General features: G+C 42.9%; 1 protein-coding gene across 2 annotated transcripts in view; it reads right to left on the reverse strand.

Annotated features, from left to right (window-relative positions):
• Positions 1-19,820, reverse strand: part of HCN1 (hyperpolarization activated cyclic nucleotide gated potassium channel 1) — an 893,359-nt gene that overhangs the window by 631,485 nt on the left and 242,054 nt on the right. For both annotated transcript variants that reach the window (XM_085631226.1, XM_085631227.1), the window contains exon 2: positions 12,432-12,855. In XM_085631226.1, coding sequence (XP_085487352.1) covers positions 12,432-12,855 — 424 coding nt within the window. The remainder of the gene's footprint in view (positions 1-12,431; positions 12,856-19,820) is intronic.

Raw genomic sequence — 19,820 nt, forward strand, 5'->3', positions numbered from 1 at the left:
TTCTGGGTTTTGTAGGGGCATAGAGTGGGAAGTAAATCAATTTTAAGCAATAAAAAATTGTATTAAAATTAATGAACATTATTAATTTGATAATTAATTGTGTTGTGTGTTTTGTGTGGGTATATTGTGGGAAGTACATTGATTATATTTAATTAATAATTAATGAATGAAAATTAACTTGTTGATGAATATTTATATTAATAGTGTAAATATTTTTTGAGGTGCAGGATGTGAGTTTTGTGGTGTTATAGTGTGGGAAGTAACTAAACTAAATGTATGTAATAATTTATGTTTTTTTTTAATAAATATTTTCTAAATAAAAATATTTATTTGTATGAATATCATTTTTGTATTTTATTTGTTATAATATTTGTAGATATTTGTGATATGATTTGAACATTATAATATATTTTTACTTTTCGAAATGTTTATATATTTTGTTTTCAACATATTTATATCTTTTTTTATTTACTTAGTTTTCAAACTATTTTAATTTTGTTGAAGATATTTAGTTTGATTTTAACAGTGAAGTGAATGGAGTGGGAATAGTAAATTTTACCTCTTCGCTATCCAACACTTTTCTTGTTATTGCATTTACTGGAGTGGTAATAGTAAAATGTACCCCATGGCAATCCAACACTTTCCCTACCGCTGTACTGACTGGAGCGGGAATAGTAAATGTTACTCCTCCACAATCCAGCGCTTTCCCTACTGTAGCACTGAGTGGAGTGGGAATAGTAAATGTTACCCCTCTGCAATCTACTGCTTTCCGTACGGTTGCACTGACTGGAGTGGGAATAGTAAATTTGACCCCGCCGCAATCCAGCTCTTTCCCTCTGTTGCACTCACTGGAGTGGGAATAGTAAATGTTACCCCTCCGATATTTAACACTTTCCCCACTGTTGCATTTACTGGAGTGGGAATAGCAGATTTTACCCTTCCACAATTCAACTTTTCCCTGCTGTTGTACTGACTGGAGTGGGAATAGAAAATGTTACCCCTCCGCCATCCAGCGCTTTCCCTACTGTTGCTGTGACCGGAGTGGGAATAGTACTTTTCACCCCTCTGCTATCCAACACTTCCTACTGTTGCACTCACTGGAGTGGGAATAGTAAATTTTACCCATCCACTATCCAACACTTTCCCTATTGTTGCATTTACTGGACTGGATTTAAAGCATCCTTAACCTATGAATTACATATGGGTTAAAACATATTTCCTGAGTACTTTTATTCACTGTGAAATAAGCACATGATAAATTTATAGTTTTCAGAGGGGATGGTATTTACGAGCCATAAAACCATTACTACATTGGTATTTTTAAATTGTTACAGAGAAACGGAGTTACGGAGAAATATTTTAATTTTTTAACGTTTTTTCCTCTTAAGCACACATAAAAAGAGGAAAACGCCTCACAGGATTGCTTTTGTGCAGGAAGGTGACTCTTCCTGCACAAAAACAATCCTGTCTGCACCAGAGACACCCTTGCACCATGGTGCAAGGGTGCCTGTGATATCGCTTGGCTGCAAATTGTGTGCCGACGTAGAGGGAAAGGACAGGAATGCAACGTATTTCTTAAATACGGTGCGTTCCTGCCCTTTCACATTGGTGTAGGGCAGCACAGCAAGAAGACTTTTGGCACTGCCCTATGCTAATTCCTCATAAATTAGGCCCCTAGTGTCACTTTTTACATTATAAATATTGTTGCATAACTTGTTATTGTATAGTGGCAATAAAGTACTTCTGGAAGTCCAGCCAAAACTATGGTAGAAGTAATTTTTAATATCATAATAAAATTGGAAGCTTGCGAATATGTCACTTGAGGGGAAATACTCATATCAGTGTCTCAAGATATACATTCAAACTTTATAAACACAATATTAGAATATACTTTTGAAACGTTAATACTACATTGCTTCAACACGCCTCACAAAGAGTGATTTAGTCGAATTCTTTTTTGCTTAAGTGTTGGGAGCGACAGTTTCTAAAGCAGTTTATAGTTTCCCAACAGATTTGTGTTTTTAAGGTTTTTAAGTGCCGAGCAAATCTCTGTAATGCATAAGGAATCTTTCAGCGATTACCGAACACAAGCTCCAATTGCACTGTCATCTTGATGGGGGGAACAGCCTCCGAAACAAAAACATTCATTTATTAATCAACCAGACCAGACATTAATCCAAGCAGATGTACACACGTGTTAATTCCATGCTCTGCAATTAAGAACACCAACTAATCCCTGGCAGCTGTTTTTCCAGTGCTGGGTCTCAGAAGAGAAACGAAGACCATATGAACAATGCAAATTCAATGCATGCTACCAGAGAAGGCCACATCCTGTCAGAAAGAGTTTAACAGCTAGTTCCACCTGTTCATAAAATGGGAGAGCTGAAACTGGAGTTTACAGAATGTGGGGGCATATCAGCAAGGGCCTGCGATAATTATCGCTCAGCGCGTTTAGCGCCAGGATAATTCTCGCAGATTGCGTGCTATCAGCAACACTTATCTCCGAAGCAATAGGAATTCATGCGTTAGCTGGAAAACAGTGTATTTATCGCTGGAAATCCAGCGATAATTGCACTGCGACCAGCGATACCTTGCTGATAGGGCAGGGTGGTTTTAGCCATATAATCCACCTCCCATTGGATTATATGGCTAAATCAGATTACAAGCAGGCGTAAGGAAAGTAGCGATAATTGTGGTTAGCGCTACTTTTATTATCGCTCTGCTTGTTTGCGTGCATCTTGATAATTGGAGAAATGTCGGTTAGCGACATTTCTCCAGTTATTTTGGCACGGAATGCCCACTTTGCATCTCATTAGAGATGCAAAGCTGGGCGTTGTTGTGAGGGGCGCTAAATCAGCAAAACACGCGATAGCATGTCTTTGCTGATAAAACGATGAAATTATCGCCGCTTTTCACCCGAAAACGGACGCAAAAGTGGTGATAATTTCATAGCGCCGCCTTGCTGATATGTCCCGTGTTCCTTCAAAGTGCTTTCTGACACTTACAGGTTTTGATATGTTTGCGTTTTGTTATCTCTAAATTCATGCAGGTGCACGTCTCTGTATTCAATGCCTGTACATATGGTGTTAGTAGCTGCCTGGCAGGGCACAATTCTCAGATCGGCCAACAACGTGGGACAAGGCAAAGTAAAACAAATGCACCTTTTCTGGTAAGGTAGATACTTAAATTAGATTTTTTTAAACTCAGAACTGAGCTCTTTTTTGAGATGTTTACTAAAATATTAAGAACACTGTTTTTCCTAACAGGGCCTTCCCAGGTACCGTGTGACACAGACTGCCAAAGGTTCACATAAAACAATCCAGTTGTTAAACTGACTCACAAGCAAGAACTTTCGACCTGAAAATTAAATTACACCTGCTGCAAGACGAATCATTTTTACTGAAAGAGAAATGCAAATCTGCATGGTGGAAATGGAAGGGCAAGATGGACCAATCAATAAATTCACTCTTTCTTAAATATGTTAGAAGCAGTATGTCAAAAACAAGAGTTAACATGACCTGCGATGTTAGTGACTAGTCTTCACAACAAATTAAATATGGGGCGTGGATCCCGCTAACATGCATGATAAGGACATAGCAAGTTACTGAAGGATCCTGTCACTTTATTAAAAGGGATGCGTGTGAGTTCCATCAAAACCTCTGGCAATTTTGAGGTTATTTGTGATACTTTTTACTCTCAAAAGTGAGAGTCTATGTTATATAGTACTTGGAAACCCCCAACCCCAAGTAATGTCTTACTCCATCTGTTACAAATAACGTTTGGTTACAGATATGTAGCCTAAGAGCAGACGCACATAGCTTTTCCTAATTGCCTCGTTTTGAATTAGTTAGTAAAATCAAACCAATTATTCTCATTACTGAATGGTATTAGCACCTCATTCACTGACCATTACAAGTATGAGGCCCACAATGGGCAATAACATCCAGAAACTGATATTGCTGGGCTTTTTACCAAATACCTTTCATGAACTTCAGGCCCGTTTCTACCTGCAAATTCCACAATGTTAGTCAAAAATAAATGCAAGAGGTAATAAAAGGTCCAGTAATAACGCTCAATAGAATCATACATGGTAGCACATCAAATCGTGCAGACTTGTAATACTAGTAAAAAAGATGCATTATGACCTTGGTTGTATGGGCATACATTGTTTACAAAAATATTGTGATCGAAAAATATTGTTAAGAAACATACTTTTACATACTTACCAAAATACTGTGTTAAACATCTCCTGGAATCGAATATCATAACAAAAGTAAGTATATTGGAACACTCAGTTGCGGCTGGTGCAGGTAAGAGCTATGGGGCGGAGTCGGCGATACGACAATCGCAAGGTAAGTGTTTTTTTTGTTTACATTTTATTTTCCCTTGTCGCTATCTTTTGACTCACCCCCCTGCCCACCCCCGTACCGCCCCATGGCTCCTACCTGCATTGGCCGCGACTGGAAACATTCATAGGTATATATACATACATATATGTATATATTTATATAATCATACGTAATTTTTTAAAAATATTCTACTACAAAATTACAATGAGATTACAAATGTATAGTTCTAATTTTATATATATATATATATATATCTTGAAAAAATATAAAAATAATGTTCAAACATTTAGCAAGATACATTACACATATTAACATTATTATTTAGTAATAAAAATGTTTATATATATAAATGTTTATATATATATATTATGTATATATAAATACAGATGCAAACTTAATGATATAATATAATTAATACAAAATAGTAGTATTTATTAATTCATTTTCCGATTGCTCCTTCTGTCTCCCCATGCCCCAGGCAGGCAGGTCGTTCGGTGTCGGCGGAGCGCGCCGACTTCAAGATGACCAAATATAGCAAGTATAACGACCACCACCGAGCCTTTCAATCACCAGATCTAGTTTATTTACTAATAAACTAGATCTGGTGATTGAAAGGCTCGGTGGTGGTCGTTATACTTGCTATATTTGGTAGTATTTATTAATGTGAACTAAATGTAAAATGAATATATAAACTTTAAAAGCATATAACGATTTTTGAACCATTAAAAGATTCAGCAAAATATTAACAATAACTATAATTAACAAATACATACATAATAAAACATATATCAAACTTAATTAAAGAATAATAATGAAACATCAAATGGAAAAACAGAAAAATAAACATAACAAACTAAACTAAAATAAACAACTATCAGATTTAGTATTCTAATTTCAATTCAAGCAAAAGTAAGGAAAGTGTTGCACTTCGGAGGAGTCTGATTTGCAATTTTCCAAGATAAACAATAACACGGAAAGTTTTGGAATTTGTAGGGGTTAGATTTAATATTATTGCTCTATTCTAAGCAACAGAAGCGAAAGTCTTGGACTTTGGACTGGTTAGATTTACTAATCCCACTCCAACGTAAGCAAAAGCTGGGAAAATGTTAAACTTTGAAGGAGTAAGATTTACTATTCACACTCCAATATAAGCAACAGAAGTGAAAGTGTTGAACTGTAGACCGGTTTAATGTACTGTTCCCACTCCAATGTAACTAAAAGCAGAAAAAGTGTTGGACTACAGAGAAGTTAGATTCGATTGACTATTTCCCAAGCAATCTCAGCACCAGTAAGGAAAGTGTTGAACTTTGGAGCAGTTAAATATACCATTCCAATTACTAAACGTTTTTGAAAAAAACATTTTAATTTATAGCAAAAAAATATATATTTAACACATTTAAATTGAAAACATATGTATTATAGATATAAAAAAACTAAATGTAATGGAAAAAACTAAATTCATAATACAAAATTATTTACAATTATAAAGTGAATCAAACTATTTTAAATAAATGCACTTCCATGGCCATTACCAACAAATCGACAGAACTAAATAAAAGTTATAAAAAAACTTTGATAAAATTAAACTACCTATTAAATAAAACTGATAAAAATAAAATAAAAACTTTGTATAAAACTAATTTTCAAAAATGTTTAATTAAATACACTCATCGAATAATTAACAAAACAAATAATCATTTAAAAATGTTGCAATATTAATTAGCAACTGATGTTAGACCTTGCATACTTGACACCGTTTCCGGTTTTGCCTTTAGACCTTCTGTTTTTGTTGACTATATTTTGCTGGCCTTACAATTCTTGAGCACTTTACCAATGCTGAACAGAGCTAAAGTGCTTGTGCTCTTTCCCTAAAACATGGGAACATTGGAATATCTGCAAATGGCACACTTAATGTACTTATAAGTCACTAGTAAAGTGCACTACATATGTCCAGCGCCTGTACATTAAATGCTAATAGTGGCCAGCAGCACTGATTGTGTGACCCGCTTAAGTAGCCCTTTAAATAATGTCTCAAGCCTGCCATTACAGACCATGTGTATGCAGTATTAAAACTCTATGTCGACCTGGCAAGTTAAACCTCTTGCCAGGCCCAAACCTTTCTTTTTAATTCATATAAGTCACCCTTAGCGTAGTCCCTGAACAATCCAGAGGGCTAGCTACAATGCATTTAACAAGCAGGACATGCATTTTTAAATTCTGCATATCCTGGTAGTTAAAAAACTCTTAAATTCATTTTCACTACTGCAAGGCCTGTCTCTCCCATAGGATAACATTGGAGTGCTCTTATTACGTTCAAATGGAAAGAGTTGACCCCTTCAAATTTGATATGTCTGGAATCACACATTAAAATACTAACTTATGGCGAAGTTGGATTTTAATTTGAAATTCTGATAGTGCCACTTTAAAGTTGGCACCCTCTTAATTTAGCCATTTGGTGTCTGTTGCCTCTCTCTGATCACATGTCTGAGAAGGGTGATAGTTGGGCTTTGTGTATTCCCCCTAGACAGCCAAACACAATAGGAGTTTAGGAGTGACTTAATGGGTCATCCTAGCAGAGTGGGAGGGAGGAGCTGGTCGGTGACATCACTGATGACATCTTAAATGACATCACTAATGACATCATTCAGTGAATGTGTTTTCTAAGGGTTTATGCCTGTTAAAGATATATACTAACCTCCTACAAAAGTTAGATTAGTATACTAGGTGCTCTACTAATGAGTTATACTACTTCTAACATATATTATGTTAGTGACTGTGTGTATCCGTATCTGAGTGGGTGTCTAAGTGGCTGTATGGTTGTGTGAGTGCCTGTATGGGTGTATGAGTGGGTGTCTTAATGGCCATATGATTGAGTGAATATGTCTGTAAGTGGCTCTATGGGAGAGAGAGTCTGTTTGAGTGGGAGTTTGATTAGCTGATTGGGTGTGGGGTTGGCTGTATTAGAGAGTGGTTGTATGAGTGGGTTTATGGTTGAGTGAATAGATGTGTGAGTGCTTGTATGGATGTGTGAATTGGTAAGTAAGTGGTTATATGGGTGTGGGAGTGGCTCTGTTGAAAGGCAGTATGGGGGAGTGACTGGGTGTGCAAGTAGCTATACTGGAGAGTGAGTGGGTATGTGAATGTCTATATGGAAGAGTGAGTGTCTATGTGAGTGGCTGTATGGGCGAATGAGTGGCTGAGTAAGTAGAAGCATGGATAGGTGAGCAACTGTGTAAGTGGCTGTGTGTGAGTGAGGGGTGTATGAGTGGCTCAGTGTTTGTATTGGTGTATCCGTGGGTGTATGAGAGGTTGTGTGGGTGTGTGGGTGATTCTGTGTATGATGTCATCAGTGATGTCATCACTGATGTCAATGAACATGTAATCAGTGCTGTAATATCTGAGGTCTAAAGCAGTGCATTGTGGGGGCATACGTTATAGTTATCTTAGCTCAGCTAACTATAACTGCTTAATTTCACTGTTTTTTTATGAGTGAAATATGAGCCTAACTATAATGTCCCTCTAAACTATGTTTTTTTCCAGTGATTTCCCAAGTTTTTTAAAAATGTTTTTGAATTGTATTGCTTAAATGTAACCACTAACCTTTGACAGCGACTGTGTGAGTGAGTGCATGAGTGTCTCAGTAAGTCTGTGAATGAGTGTGTGAGTCTCTGAGTGGGTCTCTGAGCCAGTGTGAGAGTGTCTGAGTGGGTGTGTGAGTGTCTGTTTTGCCCTCTTCTGCTCTGTTTTGCCTTTTCTGCTTATTTTTCTGTCCTCTGTTTTGGCTTTCCTGTTCATTTTTCTGTCTCTGTTTTGCATTTCCTACCATTTTTTTTTCAACCCTCTGTTTTGCCTCTTTCTGCTCATTTCTCACCTTTATTTTGTCTCTGACTGCTGGTTTCTGACATCTATTTTGCCTCTTTCAGCTTGTTTTTGACCTTTATTCTGACTCTTTCTCCTTCCTTCTAACCTTTGTCTGCCTCTTTCTGCTCATTGCTAACCTCTTTTTGCCTGTTTCTGCTTGTCAATCACCTTTATTTTGCCTCTTGCTGCTGGTTGCAGACCTCTATTTTCCTTCTTTCTGCTTGTTTCTCACCTTTATTTAGTGTCTTGCTGCTCATTTCTCACCTTTATTCTGCCTCTTTCTGCTCGATTCTCACCTTAATTTTTCCTCTTTCTGCTCATTGCTGACCATTATTTTGCCTCTTTTTGCTCGTTTCTCACCTTTATTTTGCCTCTTTCTACTGGTTGCTGATCTCTATTTTGCCTCTTTCCGCTTGCTTCTCACCTTTATTTTGACTCTTTCTGCTCGTTGCTGACTTTTATTTTGACTCTTTCTGCTCATTTCCCGCTTTTATTTTGCCTCTTTCTGCTAGTTTCTGACCTTTATTCTGCTTCTATTTTTCCCTCTATTCTCTCCTCTTTCTGCTCCCTTCTCACCTTTATTCTGCTTCCTTCTGCTCATTGCTGACCTTTATTTAGCCTCTTTCTGCTCGTTAATCACCTTTACTTTGCTTTTGCTGCTGGTTTCTGACCTCTATTTTGCCTCTTTCTGCTTGTTTCTCACCTTTATTTTGCCTCTTTGTGGTAATTTTTTGCCTTTATTTTGCCTCTTTCTGCTCATTTCTCATCATTATTCTGCCACTTTCTGCCCATTTTTCACCCTTATTTCTGCTCATTGCTGATGTTTATTTTGCCTCTTCCTGCTCGTTTCTCACCCATATTTCGTCTCTTGCTGCTGGTTTCTGACATCTATTTTGCCTGTTTCTGCTCATTTCTCACCTTTATTTTGCCTCTTGCTCCTTGTTTCTGACTTTTATTCTGCATCTTTCTGCTCGTTTCTCACATTTATGTTGCCTCTTTCTGCTTGTTGCTGACCTTTACTCTGCCACTTTCTGCTATTTTTTAACCTTTATTTTGCTCTTTCTGCTCATTGCTCACCTTTATTATGCCTCTTCCTGCTAGTTTTTCACCCTTATTTAGCTTCTTTCTTCTCTTTTCCCCCGGGACGGCAGTCTCAAGGCCCCATGGTCCCAGCCATCTCCCCGCCACCTGAGGGAGCCGGCATTGCTTCTGCAATAAAGGAGCTTCCATTCAGGAGCAATCTGTTTATTCACTTTCCCTGTCACATATCGGCAGGCAGGGTAAGAGATGACACCTCCACTTCCAGAAGGTGGGAACACTTTAACAGCTCCAACCTGCTGGGACTGGAGCTGTCAGCTCTTGCTAAGTGAAAGCAAACAGCTATTTTCCGGGGAGGGCACCCTGGGACATACCAGGATTTGGCCCTGGGGGGTGGCAGTCCTCAGGGAATCATGTATGGCTTCATGAGAGGGGCCACGTGGCCCCCCTCTTTTTTTGTGAACTGGCCTTCCCAGGGAGGTGTTGATCCTGAGGATTGGGAATTAACCAGGAGAGGTGTTGTGTGGCCCCTCTCTCATTCTTTAAAAAAAAATATTTAGCCCCGGGAAGGTGCTGGTCTGCAAGGCTCAGGGGGGTCCATGCGGCCCCCCTAACGCTTTATTACAGACCCGGGGAGGTGGTGGGCCTCATGGCTCTAGGAGCTTTAAGAGGAGGGCTCCGTGCATCCCCCTCTTTTTTTAATACATATCCCCAGGTCCTGGCCTAAACTGGTGGGGCGCTCCGGACGGCTCCTATCCTGAAAGTCTCTGGGTGATTCGTCAAGCGGGGGCCGAGAAAAAAGGGGGGTCCCAAAACGTGTTTTCCCCGTGCAATTTTCCATAGGAACCTTTAATCGCAGCTGCAGCCCAAACTTCTGAACGGAATTACACTAAAATTGTCAAAGAGGTAGCCCTTGGTTCACACTCGTGCCTTTTGGTTAAATGGTGTAAATCTGTTCATTAGTTGCTGAGAAAATCAAAAGTATAATCATAGATATATCTATGGCCTCGGAAGATCCGCGCACCCTAAGCGCACCCAGCGCGCACCCTCCCGATCACGAGCTGCATGCTAATTGGCTGTCAACTGGCTGTAAACACTCCAAACCAGGAAGTGTTGGCAGCCATTTTCTGTCTCGGTAGAAGCGAGGCTCAAGAAATCAGTGGATCAAGTGTGCAAAACGTATAAAGGGGGCAGGGTAGAAATACCCTGACCCTCTAGACCTCTAGTAATGTCATCAGTGATGTCATTTGAGATGTCACTGACCATGTCATGAATAATGTAATATGTGACATCATCAGCAGTGGATTGCGGGCGCGCAAGTTATAGTTAGCAGAATTAACTTTAACGGGGGAATTTCAATGGTTTTGTACGAGTGAAATGTCCAGCTACTTATAAAACCCCTAAAACCTATGTTTTTTTTCAGTGAATTTCTAAGGTTTTTTAAATGCTAATTCCTAACTATAACGCCCCTGAAACCTATGTTTTTTTCAGTGAATAGATATATAGATCTATATATGTAGATGTGTGTGTGTGTGTGTATATATATTATCTACTGGCGGTCGCCAGTAGATAGTTATAGTTAGGACCGAGTTCCCATAGGAAATCTGAAAATTCTATTTTGAATAACTTTGGCGCCGGTTGACGAATCCTCGCGAAATGTTAAAAACTAATGGGGCGCTCCACTCAGCTCCTACCCTGAAAGTCTCTGGGTGATTCGTCAAGCGGGGGCTGAGAAAAAAGGGGGGTCCCAAAACGCGTTTTCCCCATGCATTTTCCCATAGGACCTTTAGTCGAAGGTACAGCCCAAACGGCTGAACAGAATTACTTGCATTTGGCAAAGAGGTAGTCCTCAGGTCAGGCATGTGCCTTTTGCATATATGGTGTCAATCTGTTCAGTAGTTCCTAAGAAAATTGCAGTTAAAAGTACATTAATATCTATAGGCGCGCACCGTGCGCGCACTATAACGTGCGCAAGCGTAATTCTGATTGGTGGTTACATGTCAGTCAACATTCGAATCGGTCGAAATCAGGAAGTGTCGGCCACCATTTTGTGTGTGACAGTGAAAAAGAAAGGTGGTGAACGTGAAAAGGGGGCAGGGTAGAGAGTTCCTGACCCCCTAGCCTTTGTCAGAGGGTCCCTGAAGGACCCCAAAGGGTGAAAAAAACATTTTATTTTTTTTTCAAAAAATCGCGGGGAGCGCGCACTGTGAAAAAACTTAAAAAAAACAAAAAACAAATTCAACTGTTTATAAGTTTATAGAGGATATTAACTATGCTGTTCAACTTTATCCAAATACAAAAAAAAAGAGCTGAGCCATTCCATATTACAGGATACAGTCAATCTATAACTATATACATAGGTAGTTTATTGTAAAATAAATATGTAAAAAATATAATAATACATACATAAATTAGCATTTCAAAAACCTTACAAGTTCACTTAAAAAACCATAGGTTTCACACACGTTATAGTTAGGAATTAGCATTTAAAAAACCTTGCAAATTCACTTAAAAAACCATAGCTTTCACACATGTTATAATTAGCTGGAAATTTCACTCGTAAAAAACCATTGAAATTCCCCCGTTATAGTTAGTTCAGATAACTATAACTCGCGCGACCGCCACTCTATCACAAGGATGATGTCATCAGTGATGTCATGAGTGATGTCACTGACCATGTCATGAGTGATGTAATATGTGACGTTATCAGCAGTGGATTGCGGTCGCGCGAGTTATAGTTATCTGAAATAACTATAACGGGGGAATTTCAATGGTTTTTTACGAGTGAAATGTCCAGCTAACTATAACATGTGTGAAACCTATGGTTTTTTAAGTGAATATATATATATATATAGTAGTGTCGGGTGCATTAAATGACAAACCTTAACTGTTTTTAAATATATTGAAATTAATGTGTCTGTTAGTAACTGAATAATACGGTATGGAAAATAAATAACTGCAGTCACTCTTCAATAATGAATAAAATAATTGCCACAAGAATGCAAACAGGTTGTATTCCGTCCTATAAATAATGCTAAAGTAAAGGATAATAAAATACCAGGGAGAATTAGATTTCGGTGTTTGATTTGAACACAATGTTTTGAAGAGCGGCCTCAGGCAGCTGCTGTGGAGTAATAAGATATCATTCACTGAAATAACAGTTAGGGAGTAGCTTTTTCTTACCTCTTCCCACTGGTGGATGTAGCGTATCAACCTTGACAGCCGCAATAAGCGCAATAAACTGAGAATTTTTGTAAATCTGACGATGCGGAGGGCTCTCGCTGTCTTGTACACTTCCGAGTCCATCCCTTTCTCGACAATCAAGAAGATATAATCCACAGGTATCGAAGAGATGAAGTCCACCACAAACCAACTCTTCAGATAGTTCAGCTTGATGACCTGCGGGTCCAGAATTATTTCAGAACTGTCCTCGTTCACAATCCCAGTTCTAAAGTTCATGATTAAATCAAACAGAAAAACGGTGTCTGATGCTACATTGAAAATAATCCACGGGGTGGTCGTCTGCTCTGTGAAGAAGGTGATCCCCACTGGAATGATGACTAAATTGCCGACCATCATGATGAGCATTATCAGATCCCAGTAAAATCTGAAAGAGACAAAATGCAGGCATTAAGAAATCTGTATTGAAAGGAACACATTATTTTCCAGGTCACAATTTGTTAACTGAAATTCATGTTGTGGCTGTACCTCTCTGTAAATTTTGTTATATACCTCATTAATGTTACTACTCTATTGCCTTTCGAGTTTAGTTGATTATTCCTGCTTTCGGCCTATTACCTCTCATTCCAAATCTTGGGGTCCTATCGGTAGTCAAGCATTGTCTTATCTTCTCCTGTGACACACCATACTTCTTGATTTTGTGTCCCGTTGTTTCATACAAGGTGCAGTAGTACTGAAATGGGGGTTGAGTAGTTTAGTGGTACTTGCCTAGTGGTATGCATTGCTTTCAATGCTTGTGTGGTCATTCATTCTTTCTCATCTACAGGTTCATCATCCATTCCAGAATCAGAACGTAGTTCTCTTATCTGATCCTGGAAGTGGAGGGGAACGGTTTGCAGCTGGGGAGTGGTGCTCTGCCTTAATGCCGAGGTTCACTACAGATAAAATACTTGAAATTGTGTTGGAGTCTCATTGGATCTGCTCTTCATCAAGGCCAGCAAATTCCCTGGTTAAGGAAAAAGTCATGATAAGTCCGCGCCTGCGTGTTATTCCCCTTTTAGTGGGTCATTACCTCATAAAGGCGCAGCAATGGTGAGGAGATACCTTACAGTACAGCTCATTCTGAGCACACAGATATCTCTCTGCAGTCACTGTGCCACTGATTCGTAGACCAGTGATGTTTTATCACTTTATGCTTGCACTATGTGCCTGTAACGCTGTATAACTGTGTAAACTGCTCTGATTTCCTCAAGCATTGCAATCACTTTCTAAAACCTGATTAATGAATTCATATTATTTTTTTTAATGCAGCGTTATAAAGGACATAGAGACCGTCATCAAAAATGAGCATTTCGGTGTCTAGTCACCTTTTGGTTTGTGGCAGCGTGCAATTCTACTCTTTCATGATATTTATGTGAAACTAACATCACTGGACAGACGCCCATTACATGTGCATTTGATTAGAGACTGGTAACGAATCCAAAATCTGTGCGCGCTCTGTATGAAAAAACTTAGGCAGCCCCTATTTTTCAGCATTGGCCATTGGTTATCCAAACTAACTACGACACGAATTGCATAACGCTCTTTGACTCGGCCAAGCACGGCTGAAATACAATTAAGATAGCTGTTATGCCCTTCATTCGGAAAGGATTCACAGATCGACTGCTGGGGTTATAGTTGAAGGGCTTTCGATTCATCTTGATTTGCTGATCCAATCCTCAAATGTTTTTTCTTATCTTTGATCTGCCAAAATATTTATCCAATTGCGTATATGACCACTGTTTAATATTTTACTGGGTGATTGGGTGCGTATAAGAAATGGATGAAAGAAAAGTAAGGGGCGATCAAAGTTTTCTAAACCTCTTCAAGTCAGGAAGGTACCTTGTTATACCGTGTTGATGAGTGATGGGAATGTGTGGAACACAAGAAAATGGTGAAGATGGCAGATTGTTTGTTGGAAGGAGATGAAAGCAAGGATGGCACGGAGTTTCTTGCACACCAGAACCAGGTAGGAGTAAGTTGAGGAAGGTTTTGCCATACTCCAAAGAGGTTCAATAATTTCATAATGGATCATTGATTTTGTAGTAGGATGGAAATTGGTTCGTATTATTTGACTTGTATGTTGTCAATAAATATGCTATTGTATTATTTTGGTGGGATTCTCTTTTTTTTTTTTTAAATTTTTATTTTATTAGAAACCATTAGCACACAATAAAAGACATACAAGGGCCTACAACCACCAGGGCCGGCCGCTATAGAGCCCGAGGGCCCGCAGTGTAACGCCATACATTCAAATGAACCAGCGGCAAAGTACCCGGCAGTCCGTAAGCACCTATAACAGACCATGGCCATAGGCCAGGAGCGGTTTAAGACAACGGTTTCATTTTTTATGAAACATAAAACACACTCAAGGCAATGAGAGTCCGAGATAGCAGCGTGCTCTTCCCAGGACGGGGAACAACATACAGTGTCCAAAACGATTCTGGTCCAGAAGCGGTGAAGGGGGGCAATGGGAAAACAAAGCATGGAACACACATCACACACTCCCGCAGAATGCGCAGCTAGGGGGTCAAAGCAATATCGACCTCTAATGGCAAAGGCGGGGCGCAGATAAGTCCTCGATATAAATTCCACGGACCCCATACCCTACTCCATTTCCCTGGCTTACCTCTCGCCACATACACCGTCTTTTCCCTAAACATACACCAGTCCATATTCTCCTTCCATACATCAACCGTGGGTGGCCTCGGGGAGCCCCATAGCTGTGCAATGTTACGCTTAGCCAACATATACCCCAAGGTCACCCACTGCGGCTGTGCCGCATTGCAATCATTCGGTTCCCAGACATTCAACAAACACCTCCTAGCCTCTGGCAACAGGGCCACGTGCGTGACCCCCTCCAGTACAGTATGGATACCGTTCCAGAATCGCACAATCTCCGGACATTCCCACAATATATGAAGGAACGTGCCCGGCAGGCCACATCCACGCTTACACAATCCATCCATCGAATAACCCATATGCAGCAAACCGGGCCCTGTGACATACACTCTATGGAGGATCTTCAGCTGTACAAACCGGAGGCGGGCCGGGATCGCCACCTCCTTCGGGGAGGCCACCGCCGACACCCAGTCCTCATCATCCAGCTCTAAGCCATCGCCTGTCCATGCCTCCCTCAGACGGAGCAGCAAGTCCGCGCGATCGTTGATGAGTTTCTTGTAAATCAGAGAAATAGTGCTGTCGGGCACATAGCCATCCAACACTCTATCCTCCAGTGGGGAATACTCGGGGATGGCAGCAGCGTCTGGAAAAACCGAACACAGCGCATGGTGGACTTGAGCATATCGGAAGTACTCTCTGTCGTTCAATTTATATTCCTTTTTAAGCATTTCAAACGTTTTGAAAGCTCCCTTCACCCAAAGATCACCCACCTTACATATACCAATCATGTCCCATTTCTCAAAGCCTTTCGATCTCCACAAACAGCCCAACCGCCCAGAGGCATACAGCGGCGTCGCCCGAGTCAAGCGATCCCTCCACCCCATCGCAGCATTCGCCGCGTGCCACACACGCACCGCCACCCACGTGGGTCCCGTCAGCCGCGTGTCCGGGGTCACCGAGTACAGCGCCCTATTATAATCCCCACCCGGAAGCAGGAATTTATCCATCTCGAACGCCGGGTTTAAGGCAGGACCATAGATCCCGTGGTTCACAGCCGCCAACTGAGACGCCCAATAGTATCGTTTGATATCAGGGAGTGCAACCCCCCCATCGTACCAAGGAAGCGTTAACTTGGCGAGAGCAATCCGCGGCCGCCCATCCCAAAACAGTTGACGCTGAAGACCCTCAACCTCCCGGAAATAGCGGGCCGGTACGACATCCAGAGTATTTTGCAAAGCGTACAAAAAGCGAGGCAGCGACATCATTTTAAACAATGCTGCCCGTCCAAGCGGTGAAAGCGGAAGTCGCCGCCATCTTGCGACGTCGCCTTCAGTCGCTGGAGGGGAGGGAGAAGGTTTCGCTCATAGCGGACCGCGGGATCCAGTGAGCTAAAGATTCCCAAATATTTGAACCCCAGGGTAGCAACCTGAACAGGGCAGTCTTGCGGCAGGAGGGGGGCGTCCCCGGAGAGGACGTAGACACACGATTTGGCCCAGTTGATAACCAGGCCGGAGTAGCGGCCAAAGGAAGTCAACACGTCCACCAATACCATTAGTGACTGTCGGGGGGAAGTGAGATATAGAAGGATGTCGTCCGCGTAAAGGGAGACACGGTCTTCGAACTCCGGCGTCCATCTAATGCCTCGCAACGATGGCTCCCAAAGCAACCAGGCGGCGAGAGGCTCCAAAGAAAGCGCAAAGAGAAGGGGTGATAGCGGACATCCCTGTTGCGTACCCCTCCCCAGTGCGAAGGGAGCCGACACCCTACCATTCACGACCACCTGAGCCAGTGGGTCAGTGTATAACAATTTTACCCAACCAATAAACTCAGGGCCGAATCCAAATTTCGCCAAAACGGCCCAAATATATGGCCACTCCAAAGTGTCGAACGCCATAGTAGCATCTAAAGATGCCAAGATGGCCGGCTCCCGTATAAACTCGGCTCTAGCCAGCACACCGTGCAACCGCCTCAAATTTAGGGCGGTATTCCGATGGGGTATAAAACCGGACTGATCCTGATGAATCAAGTCGCCCGCAACCCGAACCAGTCGGTTAGCCAACACCTTAGCCAGAATTTTGGGTTCTGCGTTCAACAGCGAAATGGGCCTATAGGAGGCGCAGCGGTCTCGCGGCTTCCCATCTTTGTGTATCACCACTATGGTGGCGAGGCGCTGGTCAGGGGGAAGGAAGCCCGCCGCACGTGCCGCCGAAAACATGTCACGAAGATACGGCGCTATCTTATCAGGACGTAATTTATATAGTTCAATGGGAAGACCATTAGGACCCACCGCCTTACCAGACGCGATCGAGCGAATGGCCAAAGCAATCGACAACTTCGCCTCCATCAATGTTGCATCCGCCTCCGATAAGGTTGGCAGTGCGATGTCTCTAAGCAACAGATGAGAATCCTCCTCCGAACGCACGGAAACCGGAGAGTATACCCCGCGGAAGTGATCCGCGAAGCAGTCAACAATCTCCACAGGGTCAGTCACACGCACTCCATCCATTCTCTCCACAACGGGCACCACCCTGCTCGCTCTCTCCTTCTTATCCAACCAAGCAATCAACTTGCCGGCCTTATCCCCCACGTCATACAGACGCCCTTGCTGCTCTCTATACATCCCTTTAGCAGCTTCCGTGACTAGCGCTCTATAATCTGACTGTTTGAGGCTGAGAACATGCAATTTCTCATCAGTAACTCCTCGCTCCAAGTCCTCCTTCATTTCAGCTATTTCAGTCTCCAGGCGAACCACCTCAGCTCTCTCGCACCTCTTAGTATGGGAGATAAGGGACAAGGCCTGCCCCCTGACCACCACCTTATAAGCCTCCCATAGGGAGACGGCCGACGACACGACCCCACATTATCAGTGAAGTAGTGATCAGTGGACTTGACCAACTCCGCGCGGATCTTAGGGTTACGAAGATACCAGGGGCCAATAGGTGCCACTCTTCCCTCTGTGCCAGGGTCAACCCTCAGTTGCAACCATATAGGGGAATGGTCAGAAATACCTCTGGCTACGTGACACACCTCCCCAATCATCCCCGCTTGGGTCGCCGGCATGAGCATATAGTCGAGTCTCGAGAGACTCCCATGGGCCCCCGAGTGAAAGGTATACTGCGCTTGTCCCGGGTGCATCATTCTCCAGCAATCTACCAGTCCCAAAGTGTCCAAAAAACTCCCCAACCAGGCCTGAGCCCTAGGGAGATCCCTGGGGGGGTGACGGTCCTCCAACCCAGAGACCACGGCATTAAAGTCTCCACCCAACACCAAAACCCCCCCAGGGAGCCCCAGAACCAAACGCCCCAAGTCAGCAAATGTAGTCGTCTGCAACCCCGGGGCACATACACAGCCACCAGTGAAATGGTTCTACCCTCCCATCTCCCCACCAGCGCCACATATCGCCCCCTATCATCGTGAAGCACCTCGTCCACTGCCAATGGGAGGGAGGTCCTAACTAAGATGCCCACTCCCCTAGAGCCAGAAGTGAAACCAGAGTGAGCGGCAAGGCGATAGCCCCTCCTATTTAGGGCCTGGAAGGAGTTCCCAACCAAATGTGTCTCCTGCAGGAAAACGATGTCGGGCAAGAGCCGCTTCAAGAACTGTAACACCACCCCGCGCTTGATCCTGTCCCCCAGACCATTCACATTCCACGAAAAGATTCGCAATCCCCTATCCCCCATCCCACTCCCGCACATGATACCCACATCCCGGAGAGCACAACCCGGAGAAATCAGCAAACAACTTCACATTGCCCTGCGAAACGAAAAAACAACAACCATCCCCAACAACCCCCCTCCCCCACAGACCCAAAACCACAACTCCCCCCTCCCTGCACCCCTGCTTGAGCCCGAACAGCCCCCCCAACTTGCAGTGTGCCTGTCGCCCTAACATTTACCACAAAAGAACCCCAGAAGGAGGAAAGGACCCCAAAAAGCTCCCCGCAACCCCCAGACATTTGAAGGGCATGATGTGCCGGATTAGAGTGTAACTGAGCAAAGGTGCAATGAATAGTCAATCTAGTCCATCGCCAGGAACCAAGTTCTAGTCCTGCTCCACCACATCCCGTCCGCTCTCCTCCGCCCGATCGTCTCGATCCTGTCCCCGCGGTAGGGCATCCAACCAGTCACCAACCGCCTCCGGTCGGTCAAAAAAGTGGGAACGACCCTGGAACTCAACCCGCAACCTCGCCGGGAATAACATCGCGTATTTCAGCTCCATGTCCCTCAGGCGCCGCTTGACACCCAAAAATCCCAGCCGCTGTTTCTGGACCGCTTGCGTGAAGTCCGGATAAAAGCTAACATTGGAATTCTCAAACTTCAGCGGCCCAGCCACCCGCGACGCCTGAAGGATAGCATCTCTATCCCGAAAGTTAAAAAGTCGAGCGATTATAGGCCGCGGGGGAGCACCCACTTGGGGCGCACCACCCGGAATCCTGTGGGCCCGCTCCACCGCAAAGAACTTGCTCAATCCCTTGGGCGCGAGACGGTTGATCACCAGATCCTCCACAAAAAGATCAGCAGCAGATTCCTCCGATCTTTCCGGCACTCCGATGATACGGAAAGTGTTCCGTCTAGCCCTGCTTTCCGAATCCTCAAGTCGACGATCAGTCTGGTCACTGGCAAGCCGCAACCGACGGACCTCCGTCTGCAGGGCGGCCACGTCCACAGTTAGGCTCGACGCCGCTTGTGACAAGGAGTCGACCCGCTCGTTGGTTTTGGACAGGTCTGCCCT

This window comes from Triturus cristatus, chromosome 2_1 (assembly GCF_964204655.1).
Source record: "Triturus cristatus chromosome 2_1, aTriCri1.1, whole genome shotgun sequence".
NCBI lineage: Eukaryota > Metazoa > Chordata > Amphibia > Caudata > Salamandridae > Triturus > Triturus cristatus.